The sequence below is a fragment of the Carcharhinus amblyrhynchos genome, chromosome 20 (assembly GCF_965287045.1).
Source record: "Carcharhinus amblyrhynchos chromosome 20, sCarAmb.v2.hapA, whole genome shotgun sequence".
Taxonomy (NCBI): domain Eukaryota; kingdom Metazoa; phylum Chordata; class Chondrichthyes; order Carcharhiniformes; family Carcharhinidae; genus Carcharhinus; species Carcharhinus amblyrhynchos.
In genome coordinates this window covers 3,965,540-3,977,648 of record NC_137343.1, presented here as the reverse complement: position 1 = coordinate 3,977,648, position 12,109 = coordinate 3,965,540, and the positions used below count along the sequence as shown (strand labels likewise).

At 49.3% G+C, this 12,109-nt stretch overlaps 1 protein-coding gene across 1 annotated transcript in view; it reads right to left on the bottom strand.

Annotated features, from left to right (window-relative positions):
- Positions 1 to 12,109, bottom strand: part of mmp17a (matrix metallopeptidase 17a) — a 107,958-nt gene that overhangs the window by 7,812 nt on the left and 88,037 nt on the right. Inside the window, exons 8-9 of the mRNA XM_080207987.1 lie at positions 5,431 to 5,583; positions 737 to 994 (exon numbers count right to left, since the gene is read on the bottom strand). Of these exons, the coding sequence (XP_080064113.1) occupies positions 737 to 994; positions 5,431 to 5,583 (411 nt within the window). The remainder of the gene's footprint in view (positions 1 to 736; positions 995 to 5,430; positions 5,584 to 12,109) is intronic.

Below are 12,109 nucleotides of genomic sequence, written 5' to 3'. Positions count from 1 at the left end.
CTTCTGAATGGAAGAGTAACTGCCTCATCTTTGCATCTAACTATAGCATTAAAGGGTTAAAAGCAGAGAGTGGACTGGTGCTCCATATCCCCTCCTACACCCCAACTACAGTCCACTCATCTCAGTCTCAAAAACTGTCATTGACCCTGGAGGTGAAGGCCTAGTGGTATTATCGCTCGACAATTAATCCAGAAACTCAACTAATGCTCTGGGGACCCGGATTCGAATCCTGCCATGGCACACGGTGAAATTTGAATTCAATAAAATATATATCTGGAATTAAGAATCTACTGATGACCATGAAACCATTTTCGATTGTCAGAAAAACCCATCACAAATGTCCTTCAGGGAAGGAAATCTGCCGTCCTTACCCGGTCTGGCCTACATCTGACTCCAGAGCCACAGCAATGTGGTTGACTCTCAACTGCCCTCCAAGGGCAACCAGGGATGGGTAATAAATGCTGGCCCAGCCAGTGACGCCTGTGTCCCATGAATGAATAAAGAAAAAAGCATTGTGGCATTTTGGGGAGGTACGTTTGAGATTTCTGTGATGGATTAACAGAGATATTGAGGTTGAAAGGATAAGAAGTGGGATGGTTCCTGTCCCGCCTGCTCAGTGAGGCCAGGTTTAAGGTATGTCAGTGGGAAAGGGTGAAGGTAGCTTGTTTCTGTTTCACACCCCAACAGTTCACCTCAACAAACAGCGTAATTCATTCCCAAGTAGAAACACACATACCATCAGACCATTTCATAGCATCATCCAGCTGGCTGGGTAAACCCTTCCACAGGACCGTGTCCTTTGGATAGTCAGGGTCCATTTTCCGGAGGTGGTCATCGTATCTCCAGTACTGATTATCCTTAAAGAAATAGGTCTTATCATCATGAGGACAAACAAAGGCTGCATCAATACTCTTCACAGACAGACCAAAGTCGCTGATGAAGCGTGGGTAACTCTCCTCCACATTGTTATCTTTGAACACCCAGTACCGCTCCCCTGTCCAACAGATTGGAGAGATGTGTTAAGAATTAACGTACATGCAAGTAACCCGTGCTTTCTGTCTGGCTCATCTACCATGTTTTGGACTCAAAAACAGACCGGAATGTTATGGCTATTCACGCCGACGGGATTTTCCTGTCCCGCTGCAGATTCGGCTGGGTTCTCCCACCTCGCTGCAGAGGGAGTGTGGCCTTAACAGCCAGTTAGATCGCGCTCAGAGAACGGGTACAGCGCAGAAAGAAGCCATTTGGCTCACTGTGCCTGAGTTGGCAGCTGGAGATGTTTGATTTGCACTTGACTGCCAACCGGCTTTGGCAACTGGTTTCAAAACAGCTGTCGTATTTTCATATGGAAAGGTTCTATTGCCCATTCGGGGCAGTGACCCAGAATGCCTCTGAACAGAATCTCTGTCAACGTGATGACGCTGGTAAGGCACGGATCTGCTGCTGGAATTTTTAACTCCCCAACAGTGAAGCTTTGGGCCCCTTTGCTGCTGTTAATTCAACAAGTTATCCATTAACCATATAAGAACATAAGAACATAAGAAATAGGAGCAGGAGTAGGCCATCTGGCCCTTCGAGCCTGCCCCGCCATTCAATAAGATCATGGCTGATCTGTCGCGGCTCAGTTCCACTTTCCGGCCCTCTCCCCATAACCCTTAATCCCCTCTCTTATCAAAAACCCATCAACCTGCTTCTTGAAAATATTTAGCGAGGCAGCCTCCACCACTTCAACGGGTAGAGAATTCCAGAGATTCACCACCCTTTGAGTGAAGAAGTTCCTCCTCAACTCCATTCTAAACCGCCCCCCCTTTATCTTGAGGCTGTGCCCCCTAGTCCTACTGTCTTTTTTGAGCGGGAAGAGTCTCTCCACCTCTATCCTATCCATCCCATTCATCATCTTATACGTCTCAATGAGATCTCCCCTCATTCTTCTAAACTCCAACGAGTACAAGCCTAGTTCATTCAGCCTCTCCTCATAGCTCAACCCCCTCAACTCCGGTATCAGCCTAGTAAACCTCCTCTGCACTCCCTCCAAGGCCAAAATATCCTTGCGCAGGTGCGGCGCCCAAAACTGCACACACTACTCCAGCTGCGGCCTCACCAATGCCCTATACAGCTGCAGCAAGACCTCCCTACTTTTATATTCAATCCCCCTCGCTATGAAGGCCAGCATCCCATTCGCCTTCCTGACCACCTGCTGCACCTGCAAGCTGGGTTTTTGCGACTCATGCACAAGGACCCCGAGGTCCCTCTGCACCGTCGCCTGCTGCAGTTTTTCGTCACGTAAGTAATAGTCCTTCCTACCATTCTTCCTACCAAAGTGGACCACCTCACACTCGCCTTTCCTTCACTGTCACTTGGTCAGTATGTGGATTAGATTGGTAGCACAGTGATTAGCACTGCTGCCTCGCAGCTCAATGGACCCAGGTTCGATTCCCGGCTTGGATCTGTGTGGAGCCTGCACGCTCTCCCCGTGTCTGCGTGGGTTCCCTCCGGGCGCTCCGCTTTCCTCCCACAGTCTGGAAGATGTGCTGGTTAGGTGGATTGGCCATGCTAAATTCTCCCTCAGTGTATCCGAACAAGTGCCAGAGTGTGGCGACTAGGGGATTTTCACAGTAACTTCGTTGCAGAGTTAATGTAAGCCGACTTGTGACACTAATAAATAAACTTACAAATGAAACACAAATCTTGGGCCTGCATCCCTAACAGCACTGTGGGTGTACCTACACAGACAGCAGTTGCTTAGGAAGGCAGCTCCTTCTCAAGGGGCAATTAGGAATGGACAATAAATATTGGCCTAGTCAGTGATGCCCTCATCCTGTGAATGAAGAATTTATAATAAAAAAGGCTCCTCAAGGTTTACTTGAGGAGAAATTGTTCTATTTTTAACTTTTAATTTTTTCACAGTCTTTCAGGTCAAGATCTAAGGCTGTAAAACATGAAATAAGTCATTTATTATCAAAGAACATCAACTGGGCTTCAAGCTCCCTGTACGTTCTTTGTATTGACTGCACAGTCTGACACCGAAGACACACAAAATTTATACATCAGGGACTTCCAAAATGTGTACTGCAGGTTTCGCGCTGTCTGGGGAAAGTGTTGTAGCTGAACCATAGCAACTAGAGCTCAGGGTCAGGGCTGCCGGTCCCAGTGCGATACACCAACACAGATTAAGTAAACACAGCAAAGGGCGAGGATTGAACACAGGGCCATTACAGCTCTGTGATGCTCAGAGTGCTGCTGGCCAACTGCTGATCCACAATTTTAAAATGCAAGAATGGGGGGAGGACATTCAGCCCCTCGAGTCTGTTCCACTATTCAGTAAGACCGTACTGTATCCTAACACTTGTCCAAGCTCTGTATTCCTGATCAAAAATCTATTAATCTGAGATCTGGGGCGGCACAGTGGGTTAGCACTGCTGCCTCACAGTGCCAGGGACCCAGGTTCGATTCCAGGTCTGGGTCACTGTCTGTGCAGAGTCTGCACGTTCTCCCCATGTCTGCGTGGGTTTCGCCGGGTGCTCCAGTTTCCTCCCACAATCTAAAAGATGAGCTGGTTAGGTGGATTGGCTAAAGTGCCCCTTAGTGTCAGGGGCACTAGCTAGGGTAAATATATGCGGAATGGGGCCTGGATGTGATGGTGATCGGTGCTGACTCGATGGGCTGCTCTGTAGCGGTTGTACGATGATGATTTGTGGGAGAGACTCCCACACCTTCACTATCTGTCCAGTGAAGAAATGTTTCCTAATTTCTCCCCTAAATTTTCTGGTCTTCTCGCCGGTGGGATTTTCCAGTGCGGCTGAAGGTGCCCCCTCCCACCTCCCCCTCCACACTCCCCCTCCCACACTCCCAATCCCACCCCCCATGCCACCAACCCACCCATTCCGCCCCACGCTCCCACTCTCTTTCCCTCGCCCCCCCACCCCCCCACTCCACCCCCACACTCCCACTTGCCCCCGCCTCTCCTACACTCCCACTCCTCCCTCCCACACTCCCACTCTCTCCCCCCCCACAACCTCCACCCCTCTTACCCACCCTGCCCCCTCCTCCCACCCTCCACCCCCACACCCCATGGCGGGTGCCTTGGTGATGAGACAGGTGAGCCATGCAAAATGCCATAAACATTGCCAGGTCACCTCTGCCAGTGGAAAACATACCGTGTGGGGCGTGGTGAGAATCCCACCCATAATCTCACCCCTGATCCCATCGCAGCGATTCTTCACTGCAACTCCTTTCAAAGACCAACACATCCTCCCAAAATAGTTATCTCCAGAACTCAGGTTCTCAAACCTCCCAGTGTGGGATTGGAATTCAGGTTTTGTGGAGACCTCCCCAGGCTACACTGGACACACTGGGATTTGGAGCATTCCTCCCGGGAGGTACACTCTCCACCCTCTACAGCCAGTTGTCTATTACATGTGAGGAGCAGTGAAAGAGGCCACGGTGAGAAGCCCAGATTTCATTGTGAAATGTTGGGATGAACATCTTCATTGGAATTACAAACAGCTCGGAATACAGGAGACCGGCAGAGGGAGTAGGAGGTTTGTGATTCCCAGACTCTCTAAAAATGGGAATGTTAAGATGTGGGTGGGTGTGTATGTATGTGAGAGGGTGTGTGTGTGAGGATGTGTTTGAGGGTGTGCGTGTGAGGGTGTGTGTGTGTGAGGGTTTGTGTGTGTGTGTATGTGTGTGAGGGTGTGTGTGTGTGTGAGGGTGTGTGTGTGTGAGGGTGTGTGTGTGTGTGAGTGTGTGTGAGGGTGTGCGTGTCTGTGTGTGTGTACGTGTGTGAGAGTGTGGGTGTCTGTGTGTGTGTGTGTGTGTGTATGTGAGGGTGTGTGTGTGTGAGAGTGTGTGTGAGGGTGTGTGTGTGTGAGAGTGTGTGTGAGGGTGTGTGTATGGGTGTGTGTGACAGTGTGTGTGTGTGTGTGTGTGTGTGAGTGAGGGTGCAATGATGCAGTCAGTTAGAATGTGCTGTCAGAAACTGTGACAGGAGTAAATTGAAGGGAGTTGGAGAAATACTTGGAAAGGGGAAAGAAATCCAGAACCTGGGGAAAGAGAAGGAGAGTGGGACTAATTGAAAACCTCTTTGAGACAGGAGAGGGGCAATGGGCAGAAAGGCCTGCTGTGATCAATCACTCTTTTCACATCCAATACAGAGAGAAAGGCAATGTGATCACTGGAGCTGGATCTGAACCTGTGAGGGTCACAGTTTGATAATCCGGCTGTACAGAACCGCTCTGTATAAGACCAATGCACTGTTGCAGAGAGGGAAAGCAGCGTCTCTGAAACTGTGTGAGTGTAAATGGTTCATTTTGACCACGAGAAAACCTGCCTGATCTTAGGCGGCTATTTGAGGCGATGGAGTTTTTGCTCGGACAGCTCCAGGCAGCTGCAGCTGTGACTCACTGGGTGATCAATGTTAATACTTACCTTTGAAAAATACAATTTTGTGATCTGTGGTTCTCTCGTACACACAATCCACGCCATCCATGTTGCTGGGTAACCCACGCCAGAAGCGTTGGATTTCTGCTGGTTGGAAGGAGACCAGATGCCTGTTTCGTGTCAACCTCCAGAAATATTTCCCTATTGGACAAAGGCAAAACGTTACTGAGAGGCCTGAGTTCACAGCCTGAACAGCAATGGTTCACATTCCACCCCACTAACCTCCCCCAACACCTACAGCCCTCCCTATCTCTGTAACCTCCCCCAACACCTACAGCCCTCCCTATCTCTGTAACCTCCCCCAACACCTACAGCCCTCCCTATCTCTGTAATCTCCTCTAGCCCCTACACCCCTCTCTATCTCTGTAAGCTCCTCCAGCCCCTACACCCCTCTCTATCTCTGTAACCTCCTTCAGCCTCTACATCCCTCCCTATCTCTGTAATCTCCCCCAGCCCCCTACACCCCTCCCTACCTCTGTAACATCCTCCAGGCCCAACAACCCTCCCTATCTCTGTAATCTCCTCCAGGCTCTACAACCTTCATTATCTCTGTAACCTCCTCCGATACTTACAACCCTCCCTATTTCTGTAGCCGCCTCCAACCCTTAGACCCTCTCCCTATGTCTGTAACCTCCTCCAGCCCCTGCATCCCTCCCTATCTCTGTATCCTCCTCCAGCTCCTACAACTCTCCCTATCTCTGTAACCGCTTCCAACCCCTACAATCCTCCCTATTTCTGTGACTTTCTCCAGCCTCTACACCCCTCCCTATCTCTGTAACTGCCTCCAGCTCCTGTACTCCCTCCCTATCTCTGTAATCTCCTCCAGTCCCCACAACGCTGTCTCACAGAAGCACAGTGGTTAGCACAGCTCCCTCACAGCGCCAGGGACCAAGGTTCAATTCCAGCCTCAGGTGACTGTGTGGAGTTTGCACATTCCTCCCATATCTGTATGGGTTTCCTCCAGATGCTCTGGTTTCCTCCCACAGTCCAAAGATGTGTGGGTTAGGTGGATGGGCCATGCTAAATTGCCCTTAGTGTCAGGGTGGCTAGCTAGGGTAAATATGAGAGGTTATGGGGGTTCTATAATCCCAGAAAGTTACTGTGCTCACCAACTTTTATGGATGTATCATAGAAAGCATAGAAAGTTGTATCCCAGCTTGGTCTGGGCTCCTGCTCTGCCCAAGACCACAAAGAGCTACAAAAGGTCATGAATGTAGCCCAATCCATCACACAAACCAGCCTCCCATCCACTGACTCCGTCTACACTTCCTGCTGCCTCGGCAAAGCAGCCAACATAATTAAGGACCCCCACACACCCCGGACATTCTCTCTGACACCTTCTTCCACCAAGGAAAAAGCTGTAAAAGTCTGAGGTCACGTACCTCAGAACAGACTCAAGAACAGCTTCTTCCCTGCTGCTGTCAGGCTTTTCAATGTGCTGTACTGTATGTTATATTTGATATTCATCTGGATGAAGGAGTTTGTACATCAAATACAGCACGCAATAACCAAGCTGCAAAGGGAACGAGAACCTGAGCTTGGTTGCTGCAGTTTTTGTGCACTCCAGCAGATGGGGCTATGAGTCTAACTGGAGATATTTCGGTCAGGTCACTGCAGGAATCTTAATGTTTAATAACACTGCATCCAACTCAATACAGCAAACCTCTCCACTCTGCTAAACAGCTTCCCATTCCCAGCATTTGTCAAATCGTTCAGTAACAGCTTCAATGTATTGTTTCAGCTCCAGGCTCGTTCACTGGGAATTGTGGTTACAAATGTCAGTTTTGCGGAGGTTGTGAATCTTAATCGATTTAACAGCAGTGATTTGGGATCTGACCCAATGGCAGCGCCGTGAGGGGAACAAACACAGGAAGGTCCGTCCGGCCCATCAAACTGCTACTGTCGTTGCCGCAGTGGCAGTGGTCAGACTGCTGCCCTCACAGTGCCGGGGACCCGGGTTCGGTTTCCGAGCTTGGGTCACTGTCTGTGTGGAGCTGTCTGACAAAGCATACCGTTCATAGAGAAGGAAAGGAGAGGGTGCAGAATGTAGTGTTACAGTCACAGCGAGGGTGTAGAGAAAGATCAACTTAATGCGAGGTAGGTCCATTCAAAAGTCTGACAGCAGCAGGGAAGAAGCTGTTCTTGAGTTGATTGGTACGGGACCTCAGACTTTTACAGCCTTTTCCTTGGTGGAAGAAGGTGGAAGAGAGAATGTCCGGGGTGTGTGGGGAATCCTTAATTATGCCGGCTGCTTTGCCGAGGCAATGGGAAGTGTAGACGGAGTCAGTGGATGGGAGGCTGGTTTGCGTGATGGATTGGGCTACATTCACCACCCTTCGTAGTTCCTTGCGGTCTTGGGCAGAGCAGGAGCCCAGACCGAGCTGTGATAAAACTTTCTAAGCTTTCTATGATGCATCCTTAAAAGTTGGTAAGCGTTGTAGCTGACAGGCCAAATTTCTTTAATCTTCTGAGAAAGTAGAAGCGTCGGTGGACTTTCTTACCCAATCAGGCGCCAGAGTGTGGCGACTCGGAGATTTTCACAGTAACTTCATCGCAGTGTTAATGTGAATCTACTTGTGGCACTGATAAATAAACTTTAAAATGAAACTCGATTCCTGGGAATCGATGTGGCTGAGACGGATAACTTGAGGGACCGGAGGAACGTCCGTGCCGGGATTGGAAAATCCCGCCCTACGGTGACTGTACTTCAAGGTGCTTTGCGATACCCAGTGGTTGTGAAAGGTGCTATATGAATGCAAGTCTTCCCCTGTCAGGGTCTGCTTACATCCATGACAAATGTACCTCCCAATCCTCAATCTCTGCCTGTGATAAAACATCACCTACAATTTACAGCCCAGAAACCTACCTCAACCCAACAGCTCTGCCCTGGTGTTAACGCTCCGCATGAACTTTCTGCCAATCTCTCCTCATGTCCTATTCCTCTCTCCCACCTGTTTATCCAGCTTCCCCTTGAACACATCTACCCCAGTAATGGGTAACCTGTCCGAGTGAGTGGGCCAGGTTGCCCATTAGCGACCCTCATGAGTGACCCCCAGGCTGCCCACCGCTGCTCTATACTATTCACCTTGACCACTCATTGCCAGTGTCGGGGGTGGTGGGGGGGGCCATGACCCTCTCCCCCGTGAGCCACGCGCTCACCTGAGCTCCCCTGGGTGGCTCGGTCTCCAGGTGTGAGCCTCAGGGGATCTCAGGGTCACATTCTACCGTCCCACCCTCAAGCTGAGGGGTTTTCTGATTGGGTAGGGCGCTCGGTGCCTGATAATAATGTTAGTGGATGCAAATGATATTCCGAACATTGAGCGTTGGCAAACGTTCCCTCTCACTGATGGTGTGGGGGAGGGGGAGTGGGGGAGTGGGGAGTGGGGGAGTGGGGGGGAGGAGGGGAAAGCAGGTCACGTGTCTGTGTTGCTGTGAAACAGGGTTTGGCTTTTTTCCCATGAGATTTTCCATTCCCGTTGCCAAATCCACCCGATGTAATCAGGAGCTGAAAATTCCAGCATCTGTGATTCTTTGAAGAGGGAAAATTGGGAAAGTAAATGAGAAAGAATTGGAATATAGAGTTCAATTCTGGTCACCACACTACCAGAGGGATGTGGAGGCTTTGGAGAGGGTGCAGAAAAGATTTACCAGGATGTTGCCTGGTACGGAGGGCATTAGCTATGAGGAGAGGTTGGAGAAACTTGATTTGTTCTCACTGGAACGATAGAGGTTGAACATAGAACATAGAACATAGAACATTACAGCGCAGAACAGGCCCTTCGGCCCACGATGTTGCGCCGACCAGTTACAAAAACAATGACCCACTAGCCTATACCAATCCCTTTTCGTCCATAAACCTATCCAGAGATCTCTTAAACGCCCCCAAACTAGACGCATCTACAACTGCAGCAGGCAGGGCATTCCAATCCCTCACCACCCGCTGGGTAAAGAACCTACCCCTGACATCCGTCCTGTAGCTACCCCCCCTTAATTTAAAGTCATGCCCCCTCGTGCTAGCTTTCTCCATCCGAGGAAAAAGGCTATCACTATCCACCCTATCTAAACCCCTAATCATCTTATATGTTTCAATAAGATCCCCTCTTAGCCGCCTTCTTCCCAACGAAAACAACCCTAGATCCCTCAGTCTCTCCTCATAGGACCTCCCCACCATACCAGGCAACATCCTAGTAAACCTCCTCTGCACCCTCTCCAACGCCTCCACATCCTTCTTGTAATGCGGGGACCAGAACTGCACACAGTACTCCAAGTGCGGCCGCACTAGAGTAGTGTACAGTTGCAACATGACGCTGCGACTCCTAAATTCAATCCCCCTACCAATAAACGCCAAGACACCGTATGCCTTCTTGACAACCTTATCTACTTGATTCCCAACTTTCAGGGATCTATGTACACACACACCTAGATCCCTCTGTTCATCCACACTATTCAAAGTCCTCCCGTTAGCCCTATACTCGACACATCTGTTGCTCCTACCAAAGTGAATTACCTCACACTTCTCCGCATTAAATTCCATCCGCCACCTCTCGGCCCAGCTCTGCAACCTATCTAAGTCTCCCTGCAGACTATGACACCCTTCCTCACAATCTACCACACCTCCAACTTTGGTGTCATCAGCAAATTTACTAATCCACCCAACTATACCCTCATCCAGATCATTAATAAAAATTACAAACAACAGTGGCCCCAAAACAGATCCCTGAGGCACACCACTCGTAACTGCACTCCATGATGAATATTTACCATCCACCACCACCCTCTGTCTCCTATCTGATAGCCAATTCCTGATCCAACTTCCTAGATTACCCACAATCCCATACATCTGCATTTTCTGCAGAAGCCTACCATGGTGAACCTTATCGAACGCCTTACTAAAATCCATGTATACCACGTCAACTGCCTTACCCCCATCCACCTCTTTGGTCACCTTCTCAAAAAACTCAATAAGGTTAGTAAGGCACGACCTACCTGCTACAAAACCATGCTGACTATTTCTAATCAATTCATTACACTCCAAATAACTATAAATCCTATCCCTAATAATTTTTTCTAAAACCTTGCCCACAACAGAAGTAAGACTCACCGGTCTATAATTCCCGGCAAAGTCTCTGTTCCCCTTCTTAAACAATGGGACAACATTCGCTATCCTCCAATCCTCCGGGACTACACCAGAGACCAATGACGACCTGAAGATCTGAGCCAGAGGCTCTGCAATCACCTCTCTAGCCTCCCAGAGAATCCTAGGGTAGATCCCATCCGGACCAGGGGACTTATCTATTTTCAGCCCCTCAAGAATTTCCAGCACATCCTCTTTATCAACCGTAATACTTTCTATTTTACACCCCTGCGACCCAATGTCCTCCTCAGCTATATTCATGTCCCCCTGCGTGAACACCGAAGAGAAATATTGGTTCAATACTTCTCCAATCTCCTCCGGTTCCACACACAACTTCCCCCTGCTGTCTGTAACTGGCCCTAATCTTGCCCTGACCAACCTTCTGTTCTTGACATACTTATAGAACGCCTTAGGATTCTCCTTAATCCTATCAGCCAAAGTCTTCTCATGTCCTCTTTTAGCCCTTCTCAACTCACTCTTCAACTCCCTCCTAGCCAATCTAAAGCTTTCTAGTGCACTATCTGAGCCCTCCAATCTCATCCGAACATAAGCCTCCTTTTTCTTTTTAACCATCGACTCAACTCTTTTAGTGCACCACGGTTCCCTAGCCCTACCAAATCCACCATGCCTGACAGGGACATACCTATCAAGGACTCGCAGTAGCTGCTCCTTGAAAAAATTCCACATTTCAGATGTTCCCAGTCCCTGCAATCCCCTAATCCAATCCATGCTTCCTAATTCACTCCTGATAGCCTCATAAGGGGCTATCATGAGGGGAGACCTGATAGAAATCTACAAGATTATGAGGGGCATGGACAGAGTGGATAGTCAGAAGCTTTTTCCCAGGGTGGAAGAGACAATTACTAGGGGGGCACAGGTTTAAGGTGCGAGGGGCAAGGTTTAAAGCAGATGTACGAGGCAGATTTTTTACACAGAGAGTAGTGGGAGCCTGGAACTCATTGCCGGGGGAGGTAGTAGAAGCAGATACGATAGTGACTTTTAAGGGGCATCTGGACAAATACATGAATAGGATGGGAATAGAGGGATATGGTCCCCAGAAGGGTAGGGGGTTTTAGTTCAGTCGGGCAGCATGGTCGGTGCAGGCTTGGAGGGGCCGAGTGGCTTGTTCCTGTGCTGTAATTTTCTTTGTTGTTTGTTTGTTGCACTGAGATTCACATTTCTTTCTCTCAACGATGGGGGTCGGGTGGAGCCCAGTTTAATTTTATTTCATTCTGCAACATAAATAATTCTTCAGCCCTGCGGCTGGAAGCAGAGTCACGGGTTCGATCTCACGCTGGGGGTCCGTCTCCACCTCCTGTCCAACGCTGGCGTTTATTCAGAGATACACTCTCCCGAGTGCCTCACTGTCACACAGTCAATATCCTGACCATTCCATCACTGTCAATATTTGCATAAACAGGCGCAGGGAAATTGGAGACAGCTGCCTGCTTTTAGCAGTGTGAGGGAAAGCAAATTGTTGCCATTGGCTAGCAGAACGCAATATTGGATGCGGGTCTTGGCCTGAGCATTTGT